Source organism: Oncorhynchus gorbuscha, linkage group LG15 (assembly GCF_021184085.1).
Source record: "Oncorhynchus gorbuscha isolate QuinsamMale2020 ecotype Even-year linkage group LG15, OgorEven_v1.0, whole genome shotgun sequence".
Lineage (NCBI taxonomy): Eukaryota > Metazoa > Chordata > Actinopteri > Salmoniformes > Salmonidae > Oncorhynchus > Oncorhynchus gorbuscha.
The window spans coordinates 40,597,217-40,618,058 of NC_060187.1; the positions used below are offsets into that span (position 1 = coordinate 40,597,217).

The 20,842-nt window shown below is 42.3% G+C and overlaps 2 protein-coding genes across 2 annotated transcripts; both read left to right on the forward strand.

Annotated features, from left to right (window-relative positions):
* The first annotated feature begins 250 nt into the window (after positions 1–250).
* LOC123997119 (ras-related protein Rab-11B-like) lies at positions 251–11,437 on the forward strand. The gene is made up of 5 exons (XM_046301186.1): positions 251–409; positions 9,371–9,566; positions 9,735–9,928; positions 10,038–10,118; positions 10,251–11,437. The coding sequence occupies exons 1-5, from the start codon at positions 370–372 to the stop codon at positions 10,391–10,393; spliced, it is 654 nt and encodes a 217-aa protein (XP_046157142.1). The 5' UTR covers positions 251–369; the 3' UTR covers positions 10,394–11,437.
* A 1,076-nt stretch (positions 11,438–12,513) lies between these two features.
* On the forward strand, positions 12,514–20,588 carry LOC123997120 (E3 ubiquitin-protein ligase MARCHF2). Its single transcript, XM_046301187.1, has 6 exons — positions 12,514–13,026; positions 14,437–14,689; positions 14,970–15,165; positions 15,870–16,079; positions 17,217–17,383; positions 17,815–20,588. Exons 2-5 carry the CDS (start codon positions 14,514–14,516, stop codon positions 17,373–17,375), a joined length of 741 nt encoding a protein of 246 aa, XP_046157143.1. The 5' UTR covers positions 12,514–13,026; positions 14,437–14,513; the 3' UTR covers positions 17,376–17,383; positions 17,815–20,588.
* Positions 20,589–20,842: the final 254 nt, after the last annotated feature.

Sequence of the window (20,842 nt, forward strand, 5' to 3'; positions counted from 1 at the left end):
ATTTTTGTTTGTTGTCTATTATTTTCAATAATAAGATCACATTCCTAAGCCATCAAATTCATGTATGAACTGAAATAGTGACATTGTGGAAAAAATGATTGCTCAATCCACATTCCCTAGAATGTAGACTTGCAGAGGTTTTTTCTCCATCTGATCACGCCCCTACCTATGGCCATTGGTCAATATTACATGGTGACGGGTATTATTTGTCAATGTATCTATCAATTAACAGAGATGTACCTCTAATTGGTCAAAGCAGTTGTCCCTCAGCTCACGTGCGTATACCTTCCCGAGACTATTTTACTGCATTTATGAGTCCGGAGACTTTCCTTGGCAGTCTAATATTTTCATAAAGTGGGAATCGTCAAAATGGGAACCCGAGACGACGAATACGACTATCTATTCAAAGGTAAGAGGCGCTCCAGAAGTTTAGTAGTTAGGGGGGCATTTACTTGTTTTCTCAGTAGTTGAAGTTCAAAGCAGATGATGACGTCTCCACTGCCTTAATTTACTGCTCAGCCAGCTAACGTTAGCCAAACTAGCTTGCTAACCTGTTAGCAGGCTAGCTAACAAGCGGTTATCTGGCCTAATAAGCATCTCATCACCATTTTTAGTTTGCTAGCTAACGTAAGCTACATATAGACAATGTGGAGAAAAATAGATATTAGTTATAAACGTTTATAAGATTTAGCTAGTTCTCCTTTATTCTACTGGAGTGGATAGCAAACAGCTAACGTTAACTAGCAAACTATGTAACGTTAGTTTGCTAATGTATGACAATCAGTTGGTATGAGTACCGATAGAAATATTTGGTTTTATGTTAGCCAAAGCCACTGGAGATGTGCTAGGCTAGCCATAACAGACTGCAGTATATTGGTACCTACGATGTTAGTATAGCTTGGTCACCACTTGTCTGAAATATGAAGAACCATTATGACTGAACGTCTGTATCCAAGATATGAAATGTTTTCTCACACAAGTAACTTTGCCCAAAGGGAGTGAACATTATTTATAATAAGGGTTACATTAAGAAAAACGGACCTTTTGTAAATTAAAATTAATTTGCTTATCTAAACAAGTGACCCCTATACCCAAAATAATAATTAAAATAAAGTGGATTCCAGAGAACATGTCACTTCTTGGACAGGCCAGAGCCTTAGATATGCACTTTTAGCAAATGTTCGTCTTCCGGTAAGCATCACATGGCACACAACGCAGGAATTTTGATAGCGCACAGGGCTGTGGGCCAGGTTGTGGGTTCGCCTACCGCCGTGGACAAGAGTCGGGGTGGAAATATGTATTTTACAGTAAAACATTGCATGAACCTGTCAATGTATTTGCAGGTCAGAAGAAAAAATATGCCTTATATAAACATTTCATGCGGTTCCACGTCATTTTAAATATTCGCAGAATATTTTTATTATGAACTGGGTGGTTCGAGCCCTGAATGCTTTTCAGAATCAAAGTTTATTTGTCACGTGCGCTGAATACAACAGGTGTAGTAGACCTTACAGTGAAACGCTTACTAACAGGCTCTAACCAATAGTGCAAAAAAGGTATTAGGTGAACAATAGGTAAGTAAAGAAATAAAACAACAGTAAAAGGACAGTGAAAAAAACCGTAAGGAAGCTATATACAGTAGCGAGGTAGTATGTAGATATGGTTAAAGTGACTATGCATATATGATAAACAGAGAGTAACAATAGCGTAAAAGAGGGGGTGGCTGGACACAATGCAGATAGCCCGGTTAGCGGGACACTGGTTGATCGGACCAATTGTGGTACTATGTACAATGAATGTATAGTTAGTGACTGTGCATAAATGATAAACGGAGAGTAGCATCAGCGTAAAAGGGAGGGGGGGGGGGGTGGCACACTGCAAATAGTCCGGGTAGCCATTTGTTTACCTGTTCGGGAATCTTATGGATTGGGGGTAAAAACTGTTGAAGCCTTGTTGTCTTAGACTCGGCACTTTGGTACTGCTTGCCATGCAGTGGTGGAGAGAACAGTCTATGACTCGGGTGGCTGGGGTCTTTGGCCATTTTTAGGGCCTTCCTCTGACACCGCCTGGTGTAGAGGTCCTGGATGGCAGGCAGCTTAGCCCCAGTGATGTACTGGGCCATGTGCACTACCCTCTGTAGAGCCTTGCTGTCGGAGGCGGAGCAATTGCCGTACCAGGCAGTAATGCAACCAGTCAGGATGCTCTCAATGTTGCAGCTGTAGAACCTTTTGAGGATCTGAGGATCCAGAGGGGGAATAGGCTTTGTTGTGCTCTCTTCACGACTGTCTTGGTATGTTTGGACCATTCCAGATTGTTGGTGATGTGGACAGCAAGGAACTTGAAACTATCAACCTGCTCCACTACAACCCTGTCCTCCTTTTCCTGTAATCCTGTAATCCACAATCATCTCCTTCTCCACCATCTCCTGATTGGCTGACAGCCGTGGTATATCCGACCGTATACCACGGGTATGACAAAGCATTTCTTTTTACGGCTCTAATTACCTTGATAACCAGTTTATAATATCAATAAGGCACCTTGGGATTTGTGATATATGGCCAATATACCAAGGCTAAGGGCTGTGTCCAGGAACTCCCGTGTTGCGTCGTGGATAAGAACAGCCCTTAGCCATGGTATATTGGCCATGTACCACACCCTTTCGGGCCTTATTGCTTAAATACTTCAGAAATTACAGGCTAAGAATGGACAGAGGCCTGTTAGTTAATCTTATCATATTTCTCCAATGCCAAATCTGTGTTTTGTTTGCAACGAAACTGTCCCTGTTTGCAAATAATTACATCTGAGAAATCATTAGGAATCTGAGCATGTTACTTTCAAAAGTTATGTCTACCTTTTCCCCCCAGACAATAGGTCTACCGACTCAGAAAAATGTAAGCTATAACTGCTGGCTACTGTTCTTCCGTGGCTTAACCTGACGAGAGAAGGTCACAAGTGTTTCTCTAAAAGCTGTCTGGGTTTAAGAATCTACTATTGTACAGAAAGTGAATAGCTTAATCAGTTGATAGTGACAGAATTAAATTACTTCCCAAGCAAAGTCTGTTTTTTTTTGTCTCCTCGGCTATAGAAGGTTGTAGCTCAGCCTCAATGTCAAAGAAATGACACAATGAAGTTTCCATATAAATCGGAGTCACATCTTTCCCTGTATTTTACAGCTTGTTTCTAGCATAAAGCATCGGGGACCAAAGTGCTCTTATAGATCACTTTATATACAGTGCATTCGGAAAGTATTCAGACCTCTTGACTTTTTCCACATTTTGTTACGTTACAGCAGGTGTTTTATTTTTTATTCTGTGTTTTCCTGGGACCCAAGCTTATGAAAACATGCAACTATTTGTACATTTTGGTACATTTCATTGCCCTTACGCCCAAAACAAATGCAGTATTGACGAATTACAATAAAATTAAATACCCATATAAATAGCTATTCATGTTTATTTTTCCCCAATAGAAACACTCTCATATCTGTCAAGGTTGGAACTGTTGCAGTTAAAATACAATAAATCATTTTCATTCTGACCCAGAAAAAACTGACTGATCACATCTCACAGATGTATAACAGAACACACACAGGCTCAGTTTTTGATAGTGCAACCCTAATTAACAGTACAGATGAAAAATTGTCAGGCCGAAATGTGATCCAGACCGGATCAGAACATCTACTGCTTTCTCAGTCAGACAGGAGAGCGCTTCCTGCTGTAGATGAGCAACCCAGAACTATGAGTGTTTGCCTCAAAATGCATCTGGCTTCAAATCAAATTTTATTGGTCACATACACGTGTTTAGCAGATGTTAATGCGGGTGTAGCGAAATATCTGTTTCTAGCTCCGACAGTGCAGTAATATCTAACAGTTTCACAACATATACCCAATAAACACACCAAAGTAAAGGAATTAAATTAAGAATATATGGACGAGCAATGAGCGGCAAAGACTTAAGATACAGTAGAATGGAATACAGTATATACATGAGATGAGTAATGCAAAATATGTAAACATTATTAAAGTGACTAGTGTTCCTTTTATTAAAGTGGCCAACGATTTCAAGTCTATGTATATAGGCAGCAGCCTCTATGCTAGTGATGGCTATTCAACAGTCGGATGGCTTTAAGATAAAAGCTGTTTTTCAGTCTCTCGGACCCAGCATTGATGCACCTATACTGACCTCTCCTTCTGGCTGATAGCGGGGTGAACAGGCAGTGGCTCGGACGATTGTTGTCATTGATAATATTTTTTTGCCTGTGACATCGAGTGCTGTAGGTGTTCTGGAGGGCAGGTAGTTTGCCCCTGGTGATTCGTTAGGCAGCCCGCACTACACTCTGGAGAGACCTGCGGTTGCGGGCGGTGCAGTTGCTGTACCAGGCCGTGATACAGCCCGACAGGATGCTCTCAATTGTGCATCTGTGAAAGTTTGAGGGTTTTAGTTATTTTATTCAGCCTCCTGAGGTTGAAGAGGTGGTGTTGTGCCTTCTTCACCACACTGTCTGTGTGGGTGGACCATTACAGTGATGGGTACGCCGAGGAACTTGAAGCTTTCCACCTTCTCCACTGCGGTCCCGTCGATGTGGATAGGGGGGTGCTCCCTCTGCTGTTTCCTGAAGTCCACGATCATCTCCTTTGTTTTGTTGACATTGGATGAGAGGTTATTGTCCTCCTCCCTGTAGGCTGTTTCATTGTTGGTAATCAAGCCTACTGCTGTTGTGTCGTCTGCAAACTTGATGATTGAGTTGGAGGCGTGTGTGGCCACAGTCATGGGTGAACAAAGAGTACAGGAGAGGACTGAGCACACACCCTTGTGGGGCCCCAGTGTTGAGGATCAGCGAAGTGGAGGTGTTGTTTCCTACCTTCACCACCTGGGGGGGTGGCCCGTCAGAAAGTCCAGGACCCAGTTGCACAGGGCGGGGTTCAGACCGGGCAGTGCCTCGAGCTTAATGAAGAACTTGGAGGGTGCATGCTGAGCTATAGTCAATGCACAGCATTCTTACCATCACTTTATTCCAGTTCAGAATAAAAATTATTCATTGTACAGTTGAATACACCTTAGCCAAATACATTTAAACTTAGTTTTTCACATTCCTAACATTTAATCCTAGTAAAAATTCACTGTCTTAGGTCAGTTAGGATCACCACTTTATTTTAAGAATGTGAAATGTCATAATAGTAGAGTGATTTATTTCAGCTTTTTTCTTTCATCACATTCCTAGTGGGTCAGAAGTTTACAAATACTCAATTAGTATTTGGTAGCATTGCCTTTAAATTGTTTAACTTGGGTCAAATGTTTTGGGTAGCCTTCCACAAGCTTCCCACAATAAGTTGGGTGAACTTTGGCCCATTCCTCCTGACAGAGCTGGTGTAACTGAGTCAGGTTTGTAGGCCTCCTTGCTCGCACATGTTTCTTCAGTTCTGCCCACACATTTTCTATAGGATTGAAGTCAGGGCTTTGTGATAGCCACTCCAATACCTTGACTTTGTTGTCCTTAAGCCATTTTGCCACAACTTTGGAAGTATGCTTGGGGTCATTGTCCATTTGGAAGACCCACTTGCGACCAAGCTTTAACTTCCTGACTGACGTCTTGAGATGTTGCTTCAATATATCCATGTAATTTTCCATCCTCATGATGCCATGTATTTTGTGAAGTGCACCAGTCCCTCCTGCAGCAAAGCACCCCCACAACATGATGCTGCCACACCCGTGCTTCACAGTTGCAAGCCTCCCCCTTTTTCCTCCAAACGTAACGATGGTCATTATGGCCAAACAGTTCTATTTTTGTTTCATCAGACCAAAGGACATTTCTCCAAAAAGTACGATCTTTGTCCCCATGTGCAGTTGCAAACTGTAGTCTGGCTTCTTTATGGCGGTTTTGTAGCAGTGGCTTCTTCCTTGCTGAGCGGCCTTTCAGGTTATGTTGATATAGGACTAATTTTACTGTGGCTATAGTTACTTTTCCTCCAGCATCTTCACAAGGTCCTTTGCTGCTGTTCTGGGATTGATTTGCACATTCTCTTGGAGACAGAACGCGTCTCCTACCTGAGCGGCTGCGTGGTTCCATGGTGTTTATACTTGCATACTATTGGAAATTGTTCCTAAGGATGAACCAGACCTGTGGAGGTCTACAATTTTTTTCTGAGGTCTTGGCTGATTTATTTGGATTTTCCCATGATGTCAAGCAAAAAGGCACTGGGTTTGAAGGTAGGCCTTGAAATACATCCACATGTACACCTCCAATTGACTCAAATTATGTCAATTAGCTTATCAGAAGCTTCTAAAGCCATGACATCGTTTTCAGGAATTTTCCAAGCTGTTTGAAGGCACAGTCAACTTAGTGTCTGACCCACTGGTATTGTGATACACTGAAATAATCTGTCTAAACAATTGTTGGGAAAATTACTTGTCATGCACAAAGTAGCCCTAACCGACTTGCCAGAACTATAGTTTGTTAACAAGAAATATGTAGAGTGGTTGAAAAACGAGTTTGATGATGACTCCAACCTAAGTATTTAAACTTCCAAATTCAACTGTATATTTCTCAGCAAAAAAAGAAATGTCCTCCCACTGTTTATTTTCAGCAAACTTAACCTCTCTAAGATGGAGGATTCTTGCGTCCCACTTGGCCAAAAGCCAGGGAAAATGCAGTGCAGCAAATTCAAATAAAATGATATAAAAAATCCAACTTTCATTAAATCACACATGTAAGATACTAAATTAAAGCTACACTCGTTGTGAATCCAGCCAACATGTCCGATTTAAAAAAGGCTTTTCGGCGAAAGCATACGAAGCTATTATCTGATGATAGCACAACAGTAAACAAAGAGTAGCATATTTCAACCCTGCAAGGCGCTACACAACACGCAGAAATAAAATATAAAAAATGCCTTACCTTTGACGAGCTTCTTTTGTTGGCACTCCAATATGTCCCATAAACATCACAATTTGGTCATTTTGTTCGATGAATTCCGTCCATGTATATCCAAAATGTCTTTATTTGGCGCGTTTGATCCAGAAAGAAACAACTTCCAATTTGTGCAACGTCACTACATAATATCTCAAAAGTTTCCTGTAAACTTTGCCAAAACATTTCAAACTACTTTTGTAATACAACTTTAGGTATTTTAAAACGTTAATAAATCGATCAAATTGAAGACGGGTCTATCTGTTTTCAATAAAGGAAGACAACAAACCAACACTACTTTTCAAGTCTTGTGCAACTCTCAACAGTGTTACCCAGTTCCTAGATGGCTGTACTTCTTCATTGCACAAAGGAATAACCTCAACCAAATTCCAAAGACTGGTGACATCCAGTGGAAGTGGTAGGAACTGCAAACAAGTACCTAAGGAATATCGTTTCCCAATGAGAACTCACTGAACAGACAGAGACCTAAAAATAAAATAAAAATCTGAACGGTTAGTCCTCGGGGTTTTGCCCGCTACATAAGTTCTGTTATACTCACAGACATGATTCAAACAGTTTTTTTTATAGACGTCAGAGTGTTTTCTATCCAAATCTACTAATGATATGCATATCTTATATTCTTGGCACGAGTAGCAGGAAGTTGAAATTGGGCACGCTATTTATCCAAAAGTGAAAATGCTGCCCCCTATACCTTAAGAAGTTGTATGAACATAAGATTAAACTACTGAGACTGAAACTGAATAAGTTCCACAAACATGTTACTAACAGAAATTGAATAATGTGTCCCTAAACAAAGGGGAGGTCAAAATTTAAAACATTTAAAGTAAGACATTAAGTACTGCAGTATAAGCAAACCTCCTCCTCATGGACTGCACCATATTTGCCAGTTATTGATGTGATATGTTACCCCACTCTTCCACCAAGGCACCTGCAAGTTCCTGGACATTTATGGGGGGAATGGTCCTAGCCCTCACCCTCCGATCCAACAGGTCCCAGACGTGCTCAATGAGATTGAGATCCGGGCTCCTCGTTGGCCATGGCAGAACACTGACATTCCTGTCTTGCAGGAAATTACGCACAGAATGAGCATTATGGCTGGTAGCATTGTCATGCTGGAGGATCATGTCAGGATGAGCCTGCAGGAAGGGTACCACATGAGGGAGGAGGATGTCTTCCCTGTAACGCACAACGTTGAGATTGCCTGCAATGACAACAAGCTCAGTCTGATGATGCTGTGCCCCAGACCATGACGGACCCTCCACATCGATCCCGCTCCAGAGTACAGGCCTTGGTGTAACAATCATTCCTTCAACGATAAACGCGAATCCAACCATCACCCCTGGTGAGACAAAACCGCGACTCGTCATTAAAGAGCACTTTTTGCCAGTCCTGTCTGGTCCAGCAGCGGCGGGTTTGTGCCCATAGGTGTTGTTGCCGGTGATGTCTGTTGAGGACTTACCTTAAAACAGGCCTACAAGCCCACAATCCAGCTTCTCTCAGCCTATTGTGGACAGTCTGAGCACTGATGCAGGGATTGTGTGTTCCTGGTGTAACTCGGGCAGTTGCTGTTGCCATCCTGTACCTGTTCCGCAGGTGTGATGTTCGGCTGTACCAACCCTGTGCAGGTGGTGTTACACGTGGTCTGCCACTGCGAGGACGATCAGCTGTCCGTCCAGTCTCCCTGTATGCGTCTCACAGTACAGACATTGCAATTTATTGCCCTGCCACATCTGCAGTGTGTGCCTCCTAGCAGCATGCCTAAGGCACGTTCAGGCAGATGAGCAGGGACCCTGGGTCTCTTTCTTTTGGTGTTTTTCAGAGTCGGTAGAAAGGCCTCTTTAGTGTCCTAAGTTTTCATAAATGTGACCTTAATTGCCTACTGTCTGTATGCTGTTAGTGTCTTAATGACCATTCCACAGTTGCATGTTCATTTAATTGTTTATGGTTCATTGCACAAGCATGGGAAACGGTGTTTAAACCCTTTACAATGAAGATCTGTGAAGTGATTTGGATTTTTATTAATTACCTTTGAAAGATAGGGCCCTGAAAAGGGGACATTTCTTTTTTTGCTGAGTTATATAATCCTAATAAGCAACCAATTCCAAAACATTGAGTAATATTGGAATTTAATAATTTGCAAATTACATGACCCTCCCCTGGACTGAAATTGAAAAAACATGACCCTCTCCCATTTTCCTCCCAGGTAATCATTCTGTAAATGTTGACCATTCTAAGTATCTGCACCAGTCATTATGACTGTATCTATCATGATAGTGGTTAAATTACTAGCTACCAGGTAAAACATGCTCAGTAGATTTGAGCTTCCATTTAGTCATTGTTGAACAAATATAGCTCTGTACTAGTCATCTCTCAACCCCAAACGTTTCCACTGACATAGTAGCTTGTCATTGCAGTTCCAATATTTTATCATTCTTTTGCCAGTGGTGCTGATCGGAGACTCTGGTGTGGGGAAGAGTAACCTACTGTCCCGTTTCACACGGAATGAGTTCAACCTGGAGAGCAAAAGCACCATCGGAGTGGAATTCGCCACCCGCAGCATCCAAGTGGACGGCAAGATGATAAAGGCCCAGATCTGGGATACAGCTGGACAGGAGCGCTACAGAGCCATCACCTCAGCGTGAGTGGAGGAGGGAGCTCACTGCTCAATAATATCAAGGACGCTCGTCTTGCTGTATCCTGCCCTTTATGGAACTAGCATATTTTGATAGATTTCACAGAATGGTTTCAGTACTATCTTAGTCTCACAACCTATGACCTCCTATCCTCCCTGCTCTGTTCCAATCAGGTACTACCGGGGGGCGGTGGGGGCTCTCCTAGTGTACGACATTGCCAAGCATCTAACCTATGAAAACGTGGAGCGCTGGCTGAAGGAGCTGAGGGATCATGCTGATAACAACATCGTCATCATGCTGGTGGGCAACAAGAGTGACCTGCGCCACCTCAGGGCAGTGCCCACAGACGAGGCTCGCGCCTTCGCAGGTAAACTACAAAAACACTAGAGTAGATGACAGCTCACTCCGGGGACAAAGATGGTTAAGAAGACACCCCTGTTTGTCTCAACTCAATCTTTATTCTTTTTCTCCCTCAGAAAAGAATACGCTATCATTTATTGAGACCTCAGCTTTGGACTCCACTAATGTAGAAGAGGCGTTCAAGAACATCCTCACAGGTAATGGGCAGGGGCCACTAAACAAGGCTATTTACATTAGTTCGTTTCAAGTCAAATTGTTTGATTTCTTACACATGAATGGAATGGCATATTTAATAATGAGTAACTGATTTATTTGTATTTTCTCCACAGAAATCCACCGAATCGTATCACAGAAGCAGATAGCTGACAGATCAGCACATGACGAGTCTCCAGGCAACAATGTAGTGGACATCAGTGTCCCCCCCACCACCGATGGGCAGAAAAACAAACTACCGTGCTGCCAAAGCCTGTGACCCGCAATAGCACCTTCCCACCCCTCACTCATCTTTTGTCCTGGTTGTTGAACTGCTGCAGTCTCTATTACTCCATGTGTTTTAGAAGTCTCCTAGAAAATCAGACTTTCTAGATAAGTCCCTTCTCCCTTTTTTGTCTGTATGCTATCCTTTTCTAACCTCAAAGCTCATGTCTTTTACCAAGTGAAAGGATTTTTGTCTATTTTGAATTCAGGCTCTGATCGTGTGACCCAATCCTGTAGAAGGAATGGTGAGAGATCAGTTTGTCCTGTGCTTCTGGTTGCCTTGCTGCTGTCCTCAGTCCCTGTCCTGAGTGTGGCATGAAAGGAGCAAGAACAGAGACCTGGGGTAGTGACTGACTTGGGATGATATTAAGTGGGGGGCTTTGTTACGCCTATGGTTCAAAGAGATGCCAAAGTGTGTCTGTGATCATTTTCAATCTAAAATAATCTAATCTAAATAGTAAACTTGCAGAGACACTTTTGTCAAAATTTGACTTTTTCCAATTGTATCATGCACTTTGTTTCACTATTGTTAGATGCAGCCACTGTGTTCTCTCTGTAATTAGATCACACTATGAATTGATCCAGTAGTCCGACTACATTTGAAAGCAAACATAAATATGCATCTTGTGTCCTGCCAATCATTTCAATGGAACTCACCATGTAAAATCAACAACTAATTCCGAAGGACTAACATCTTTTAAATGACAACACTTAGCTTGCTTGGTTTGGGGGGGGGGGCTGAAATACATTAACACTCAATATCTAGGGTGGAGGATGTTTTCATTGCTTCACTCTACTCAAACCATTTTGCCTCTAAAATGTAGTTGACAGTGGAATTTTTAAGAAAGGAAGGTTGCTTTTGTATGGTTGGCTATAATGCCTTATGTCTCCTTTCTAGTAGATTTGCCTGTATGTAATTTTCTGTCACAGGTCCAACTTTTAAATCAATAAACACGTGTTAATTTGCCTTTTCATCAGGTAGCATTGAAATGGAAATAAACCAAATGAATGTCACTTGTTGACAGACATTTTCTTTGAACATCAAGTTTTCCTCTCAAGTCTTATAATGCTGAAACATATCCTGCAGAACTTCCAGTGGTGTAGTTAGTTATGTTGAATGTGTGATACAGAAATACATGTTCACATAACTGCTATCAGTAGGACCAATATCTCAATTGCAACTTTAAATTTACACATTTCGAAGAATTGAATGCAGAAAAATTTAGAGTGCACTGAAATGTTATGGTAGACTTCGTTGAATAAGTTCCAACACGTAACTTAAAAATACTGTACATGCTCACCAGAAGTGTTTTCATTAGATATCATGTGAATTGCAACTACTTTGATATATTGTCAGAATTGTTCTTTTACTTTATGCCTGATTACCTTTAGTCATTCATTTCAGTCATTCTGAATAGTTGATTTTATTTTAGAAAAAAAAACGTATTAATCAGATATTTCATTATAAATGCAATCCACTATGTAAATATAAATCGCTTAATTTGTGAACGATTAAACGTGGATAAATACATTGACAAACAAAATGTGTGCTTGCTTCTGGTGTTAAATTTACATTAAACAAAATAAAGGTGATTTTCTTCCATATGGAAAAATACCTGTAACTTAATCTGTTATATTTCACATTCAAATGGGTGAGATATTGAATTTCTATCAGGTTTCTATGTTTAAAATGTTTATATTCTAACAATCGGGAGCTGAATGCCAGCCAACATACAAAAAAATAACGTGGACATTCAGTTGGCGAGAAAGATGATTAGCTATGCTGATCGGAAACGCCGTCCGTATGTGGAGGAGGCTACTGTCAAAGACCGTACAGTATGAAGATCACTGACCACTAATGAAGTGAGGCATAAACTGCTTCTCCAATAGAAATCCCGGATCACACTTGAGGTCGATGTCATGGCGACTTTGCTAGCTAGGCGCATGCGTAGACACACGTCATCGGGTCTGACCGCAGTCTCGCGCCGAACTGCGCATGTGCATGCCGTCAAATCAAAGGCACTCCTTCAATATAAAGTTGTGTTTGACGAAAATGAAAACGTGTCTGTTTGTCACTTTCACGAGATTGGAGTAATAACATGTTCAATAACTTTTAAGAAATTGTCTCGAATTAGGTTGTGCCTTTAGATTTCTAGAAAATGAACTAAGGAATACATTTTAACTTCTCTCACTGATCCCAGATCGCATGGACATATTGTCCTTGTCGAGAGCATCAAATCCATGATGCTTTGTGGGTAAATTGTGATTGACTGGCTGGTCTACAAATATTAATGAGTAGTTATTTTTGATGCAAAGTGATTTGTAGATCAGTCAGTCAGCTGTTGCGTGCAATGTCGAACAAGCTCATTGACTTCTCCAATCCCAAACCCCAGCATGCGTCTGCTTGGTCTGTTTCGCAAGCGTTCCCGGTAGTCTCGCGATGTTGCGCCTCTGGGTTTAGAAACTCTGTGCTACTGTTGTCTGACAGCTAGACGAGAACTGGCATAGCTAGCTAGATATCTGAAAGGAAATAAAGCAATTCTCAACATTGATAGTTTCTATAGAGGACTATTTTATACATTGACAACCCCACATATCAGCTGTTAAAATGAAAAAAGAAGGACCGCGGTGAGTATTTTTTTCTACGGTCTCTGTCGGCTGGCTAGCTAGTAACGTTACAGTAGCTAAGTTAGCGGCTAATAAATAGCTACTATAGTTAGCTAAAATAAAGTTAGCTGGCTCACTAGACCGTTTTCCTAGCAGAAGTCATTAGCTTAATAAATGAACGATATACTGTGAACACAATTAAGCCATAGTCCATTGTCATGTAGCAATCAGTATGGTTGCTATTCTTTCCTGCACTAGCTACTGTAGCTAGAGCTAAACACAGCTGGCTGACCAAATTATCCAGCTGTGTCCTTCGGTCGGGTTTTTGTGTCTGTATCTGAGTGTGTGTGTGTTCTCGTCGGGATTCGACACTTCAAGCATGATGTAGCTAGCTAGCGTTCTAACTATGTTTGTTTGCAGTAACCACATTGATTAATCACCATCAAATCAAGATTATATGTTTTCCTGATATCTAACGTTAACGTTACAACACATAATGATTGGTAGACTTGATACTCTGTCATTTTGCAGAGACCAGGGAATGTCTAGCCACCTCCTGATATTTAGATATTCTGCTATCTGAGGGCTCCGGAGTGTGCGCAGCGATCCAAGGCACTGCATTTCTGTGCTAGAGGCGTCACTACAGACCCTTGTTCGATCCCGGGCTGTATCACGATCGGAAGTCTCATAGGGTGGCGCACAATTGGCCCAGCGTCCTCCAGGTTAGGGGAGGGTTTGACCGGGTTAGGCCGTCATTGTAAAATAAGAATTTGTTCTTAACTGACTCACCTAGTTAAATAAAGGTTAAATAAAAACATATCTGAATAGATAATGGTGTCTATATTGTATTTTGAGGGTCAAATAAGAATGCTTTGGCTTTGATCAAACGTTTTCATTTAAATGGTTTACCTTTCTAAAGTTATAATTTGGTCATGTCAGTATATTTCCCAGAAGCTGTAAGATGCTGACATCCCATACAGACAGATATATGAATTCAGTGTCTGAGTAGCCAGTTATCTATGTGGGTGAGGATGTCTAGTATAGACCGTGGATAGGCCGTCACTCCCTTGTGCTCATACAGAGATAGCATTTTAGAAGTAGCTGTGTTGTGTTTTGCCAAATTAGCTCAACTGGACTCTGTATTTTGGGGGAAAATAGGCCTACAGTTCAGACAAGAAGATCATTATTTTATTCCCTAATATTTACTACAATAGAAATTCTCAGTGTTGTGAAAACATTTGAAGAGACTTTTTCATGTTGTCATCAATTAGGCCTCATACAGCTCAGTGTTCTAATAATGTTGGTCATAGAAAATTATATTATATTTTAAATCTCACTATTTGTCTCATAATAAGCTCTACGAAGTAACTAGCATTAGAAGTGTATTGTATGAAGTGAATGAGGTTCTAACTCCTTCGCATCACTCTCCAGCTGTTGGGCCTAACTGCTCTGAGCTGAGTCTGTTCCTTATCAGTCCCTTGACACCTGACCCCCTGGACGGTGTAACCATGACGACAGGGGAGTGTTGCCACCTCCCGGGCTCTCTGTGTGACTGCGCTGGCAACGCTGCCCTGTCCAAAAGCGTGGAGGAGTCGGATAACTGCAGATCACAGTATGTCACCCAGGTCACAGCTAAAGATGGACGGCTGCTCTCCACTGTCATCAAACCCGTGAGCACACAGAGGTACTGTGGCTGATAACTCACTTTCAGAGCTGAGCATTTATGAGATGTTTAGGGCTTTTATAACAGGCTGTTATAGTAGTAATCCTAGTCATATCTGGAACTTGTGAGAGTGTTTGGGAGTATGTGCCTGGAAAGATGTCTCACAGTTAGCCTCAGAATTTATGAGAATTTGCTTAGCTAATAAGCCTGAAATGTAATGTTAGCCCAAGTAATATTCGGCAGGCTGTAGTAAGTAAACCCAGTCTAAGTATCCTGTTCTGGACCTTTCTGTTTCCTCCAGCGATGGGCCAATCTGCCGGATCTGCCATGAGGGGGCCAACAGCGAGGGCCTCCTGTCCCCCTGCGACTGCACAGGGACTCTGGGCACAGTGCACAAGAGCTGCCTGGAGAAGTGGCTCTCCTCCTCCAACACCAGTTACTGTGAGCTGTGCCACACAGAGTTCACAATTGAGCGGAAGCCCAGGTCCCTCACAGAGGTAACAAAGGTCAATGCCTTTAGCTTGTGTGTGTGTGTGTGTGTGTGTGTGTGTGTGTGTGTGTGTGTGTGTGTGTGTGTGTGTGTGTGTGTGTGTGTGTGTGTGTGTGTGTGTGTGTGTGTGTGTGTGTGTGTGTGTGTGTGTGTGTGTGTGTGTGTGTGTGTGTGTGTGACTGCTGCTGTTTGCCTTTGTCAGCATTCCTCTGTCTGCAGTGTGTGTGTGGTTCTGCTTATGCTGTGTCAAAACACATGAGCATGATTCACTCTTCTTTGTCTCTTTCTGCTTGCATAGATTACTCAATGGAAACATTGTGCTTGTAGCTGCAATACTTCTGTGTTGATATAGAATTTTGGGACTTGCTCATGGGTCAACAACATGAAGCAATGTTGGCTTAGTTTGACTTAGTTGTGTATTACTCATGCATATTAAATCCTGAATATGTCAACGGAAATCTAGTTAGGGAGGGATTAGGGATTTTTGTTATTTATTTATTGTAATGTATCATCATGTGTTTGTGTAATGAATGATGTTTGAACCCAGGAAGTTTAGCCATTCATCTACTAATGGGTATCTCAATAAACCAAACCCTGAAGAAGAAGAAAAAGCAGCGTGGGTCCCCCAGTGACCATGTTGGGCCTGTAGTGCATGCTCAGTACACTTTATTTCTTTCTCTTTCTTCTCTCCCCTCTCTTCTGTCTTCACAGTGGATGCGGGACCCGGGCCCTCGGAACGAGAAGCGCACGTTGTTCTGTGACATGCTGTGCTTCCTGTTCATCACACCCCTGGCAGCCATCTCTGGCTGGCTGTGTCTGAGGGGAGCTCAGGACCACCTGCACTTCAACAGCAGACTGGAGGCCGTGGGCCTCATCGCCCTCACCATCGCTCTCTTCACCATTTACGTCCTCTGGACTCTGGTAAGTAAGCCCACATCTAGGACCAGCTAGAACTGACCTTAGATCAACGTCTCAGCATGCTATATCATGGTTGGGAAACTAGTAGCCTGTCTTTGACTAATCACACTTTAAATACTGTGATTGGACAACAAGACCGTCCAAGACAGTTCCACTTACATTTGATGCGGAATGATTTGTTTTTATGAGTCTTTTGTCATGCCTGTTGCTTCTTAAAAGACTTTGCTTTACAAGACACAAATGGACTTTGATCGAGTCTGTTTTGTATTTACCAGTTGTAATGTGTTTCAACTCATGAATGTGCTTGGGCAGCAGTTCTCAAACCTTTAGCGTGCCAGTTTGTTTGTTTTTAGCTTTGGAGGAGCATCAATATTCTCTCCTCCTCAACCCCCTTCTCTCCTCCTCAACCCCCTTCTCTCCTCCTCAACCCCCTTCTCTCCTCCTCAACCCCCTTCTCTTCTCCTCAACCCGCTTCTCTCCTCCACAACCCGCTTCTCTCCTCCACAACCCGCTTCTCTCCTCCTCAACCCGCTTCTCTCCTCCTCAACCCGCTTCTCTCTCCTCCTCAACCCGCTTCTCTCTCCTCCTCAACCCGCTTCTCTCTCCTCCTCAACCCCCTTCTCTCTCCTCCTCAACCCCCTTCTTTCTCCTCCTCAACCCCCTTCTCTCTCCTCCTCAACCCCCTTCTCTCTCCTCCTCAACCCCCTTCTCTCTCCTCCTCAACCCCCTTCTCTCTCCTCCTCAACCCCCTTCTCTCTCCTCCTCAACCCCCTTCTCTTTCCTCCTCAACCCCCTTCTCTTTCCTCCTCAACCCCCCCTTCTCTCTCCTCCTCAACGCCCTTCTCTCTCCTCCTCAACGCCCTTCTCTCTCCTCCTCAACGCCCCTTCTCTCTCCTCCTCAACGCCCTTCTCTCTCCTCCTCAACGCCCTTCTCTCTCCTCCTCAACGCCCTTCTCTCTCCTCCTCAATGCCCTTCTCTCTCCTCCTCAATGCCCTTCTCTCTCCTCCTCAATGCCCTTCTCTCTCCTCCTCAACGCCCTTCTCTCTCCTCCTCAACGCCCTTCTCTCTCCTCCTCAACGCCCTTCTCTCTCCTCCTCAACGCCCTTCTCTCTCCTCCTCAACGCCCTTCTCCCCTGCAGGTATCATTCCGCTACCACTGTCAGCTCTACTCTGAGTGGAGACGAACCAACCAGAAAGTACGCCTGCTCCTTCCAGACGCGAAGGGTGGGCATTCTAGCCAGCATTCCTTGCTCTCCACGAAGCTGCTGAAAAAGACAGCTGACGAGACCATAGTATGAGGTCAAAGGTGGGAAAATTGATGTTGGGGTTCTTTTTCGTGTGCTGGAGGTTTGTGGCAAAAAAACACAAGTCTCCAACCAGAGCCCAAGCACTTGTGGATGCAGATTGTTTTATTTTTCTGTTTAAATCCTTTTTTATCTACGTGTATCATCATCAGCATTTCATTTTACACCTCTTTTTAACTTAGTCGTGTTATAGCCTCTACTGGCGTTTTTTTTATATTGATCAGGTAATGAAAGCAGTATGATAGAGGTCATTGAGTACCGTGCAGTATAGTGTTTTGTGAAGGTTTGTAAATGGGCAGTTGATTGGAGGGTACTCCACTGGGCCCTGCAAGAAGATGAGTAAGGATTGGACTGATGTTCAGTGGAGATGGCTGCTGAAGCTTTAAAACCAAACCCTAGCGTTTAAGTGAACATTTACTCTCTTTATTTTCAGTTCTCCACATCCAACTATAAAAGTGAGGCATGGATCGTTGATGCTGATCTAAGGCGATTCATCCAGCAGTTGATTCCCTAACCACTGAGTGCAGAAGTGAGAAGTTTTGACTCCGGTTCACCAGCCACAGGCTATTCCACTGGGGGATTATATATGCTCATGCCATTTTAATACGCAATTCAGTTGACTCCCTTCAATTTACCTCCCATCTGTTTTCCCCTTGGTGTGAGCAGGAATGTTGTTCGTGAAGATGGAGATTGTGCAATAAAACACAGTGGATGCGGTTGTTCTCGCAGTATGTGAGGAAACTGCTCCCAACACGCACACTTTTGCATGCATGTGACGCACTGTTTATTTTTTATTTTTTGTTTTGGGGGGGGGTGGTATTGTTTTTTTTTTTTTTTTACATTTGGGGATTGAAAGATCGGTTGGTCAAGCTTCCTTTGATTTAGTGTTGCTAGTTTGTATGTTGGTCAAGGTTTCCTCCCTGGGAGTATAGAGGTCTCATACTATCAGCACTTAATTGAAAAAACTGTGCAAATGGAGTGAGCTGATCTATGTACAGTAGGTCTAAATGCCACTGATGATGAAAAGCCTTTATGGAAATGTGTATTTCACAAACATGAAGTTCAAACTTTTTGTGGTTGAGGGAAAATAAGGCTTACCTTTCCAGTATCGCATGGTCAAGGTCAGACTTACAGGAAATCGACAGTACATTGCCCTCCTATGACGAGATTCCAATGAAAAGCTTTTAGTTAGTGTGTTTTTTTTTTGTATTGGTGTGTTTTTCTTTTTGTGTAGTCACGTAACAATAGCTAGTAATCGCATCCAGAAAGAGCGTAGATTGGTTGGTTGATGTTACTTCCTGGTTTTGTGGAAGTTGTATTCCCTCCGATATGCAGTTGACCAGACTGACGCCTAGACTCCGACGTACCTACAGACTGTACCTTGACAGTAGAACTCAGCGTCTGGTTCTAGACTGTTATGGGTTTTGTTGTTCTCCATCTACCACAACTTTAAAACATATGAGGTGACCTCTGGATGAGAGAGAGATGTGCAGAAACAGCATAGGTCTTTGTGTGGGTTTTGTGCATTTGATTTCTTCCCTGTACACTGTATGGTCCTTTCAGACATCCCTCTGTCTTAGCGAAGCTTCATTTCCACATATTTCTATATGTATTTGTATGTATTGTTAATCATAGTGTCCTTGATTGACCATACAAGTATTGACCCTGAATCTTAAAAGCTGTTAACAGGCCTAAAGAGAGGAGGATTAATGCAAATATCCTCCTCAGTAGGGGAAGCTCACGTTATGGTGCACAGAAGCCAAAAACCTAGGCCTAGATCTGTCACTCTTTTGTATTTTCTATGATAGTTGAATTTGTTTCAACCCCTTCATAGCAATCATGCTCCTATCTATTGCTCATCTGTAGGGGCAGGTTCAACTCTTCCGGTACCTGAGAGTTGATCACCTGAAGGGCTTTGCGGTGGAACAGCTATGCACTGGAAAGGTTTCTTTATGCAGCTGTAAGAACCCTGGTTGTGGGAGTGGCATTCTAAAAGTCTGATTGAACTTGGTGATCTACAGTAAACAAAGTAGGAAGTCATCCTCAGCATAGACGGACACTAGTCAGCCCAGTTCAGTTCCGTGTAGTGTTCTGTTGGGAGACCTATTCTGAAAATAGATAGAAATGTTTTTGTTGTTGTGAAGTAGCGATTGTCACTCTGAAGGAATCCTCATCTGGTGTTAAAGGGTAGATAACGTTGTGCAATAGTAATACTAGAGCTTAGTATGAGGTTATTTTCCTCTGTGTGTGTGTGTGTGCGTGTGGTGTGGAACCGTGTTGAGGATCTTTCAGAGTGGAGAGAGTTCTTATCTGTGTCGTCAGCGATGGGCCACTGCCCGTGTCACATGCTGTCTCTGATTGGTGAGTTCGCCTCCAGCTGACGTGTTGGGAGCTATGGAGACTTTGCAATGTAGGGTGTAGTTACAGCAAGTGTGCAATTTGATCACTTTACAATGCAATTCTTACCTATAACCTTAACAATGTGTAATGAAAGCAGAAATATAATGTAGAAGTGCATGTGAAGGATCATAGCAGTTCGCTCACTTGTGCAGGCTGAGAAGGTCACGATAGGATGTTGGATTTTTCTATGCGAGTCTTGAGTTGCCTACAATATGCTCAGAGACATTAAACTCCAGTGTTATAACCGCTAATTCAAACAGTTCCTTCTCTCCAAAGAAGCATTGATTCTTGTGTTTTATACCAGTATATCAAACGGCACTTTCACAAAACTATAATGGAAATGAATACAGTGTGGTTGTTTATATCATCTCCCAATACAGACTTTGAAAGGGATTTAAAAGTGTTACTGATATTGTACAATTTTCCCAGTTTCTGGTGTTTGGATATTGCTCCTCTGATTTCGTTTTTGATTTGAAGATGAAACCAAGGGTCCAGGGCATTGTCATGCTCGTATGTAAAAGGAGCAACATACCAGCTTTGTAGACTTGTTTTTGTTAATGTTTTAATCTCGTGTTCATTTTACCACAGTTTTTAATATATTCATGTGTATCATTTGTAATTTTGTTTCAATTATTCATTAAGCACAGGATTTGTATCAATCTTATTACACTATAGTATTTCAAAACATGTTTATGTTGTGCAATGTAAAAAAGAAAGATGTCTTCACCAATATATGTTGGTGCTTGCAATCAGCCAAGAAAAGTGTGCAAAGCAAATTTAAAAATGAAGCAACAGAATGGATAAACATCAGTGACTCCTTTGTCTTCTTAATGATGTGGACACTTGCATGTACTACACAGGCCTCTTATTTGATGATATTTCCGACTTTACGGTTATCTGCATCAGTCAACACATTCAGTCCAAAATTGAATTGTTTGCAAAATGTTGATTGGACTGTCATCTTCCTTGATCACATTCATGCAAATATTGTGTGGACTATCTTAGGTCACATTACTCTTGATAGGGGTTTTGCACTTTTTGTTCACATGGAAAATGTAGAA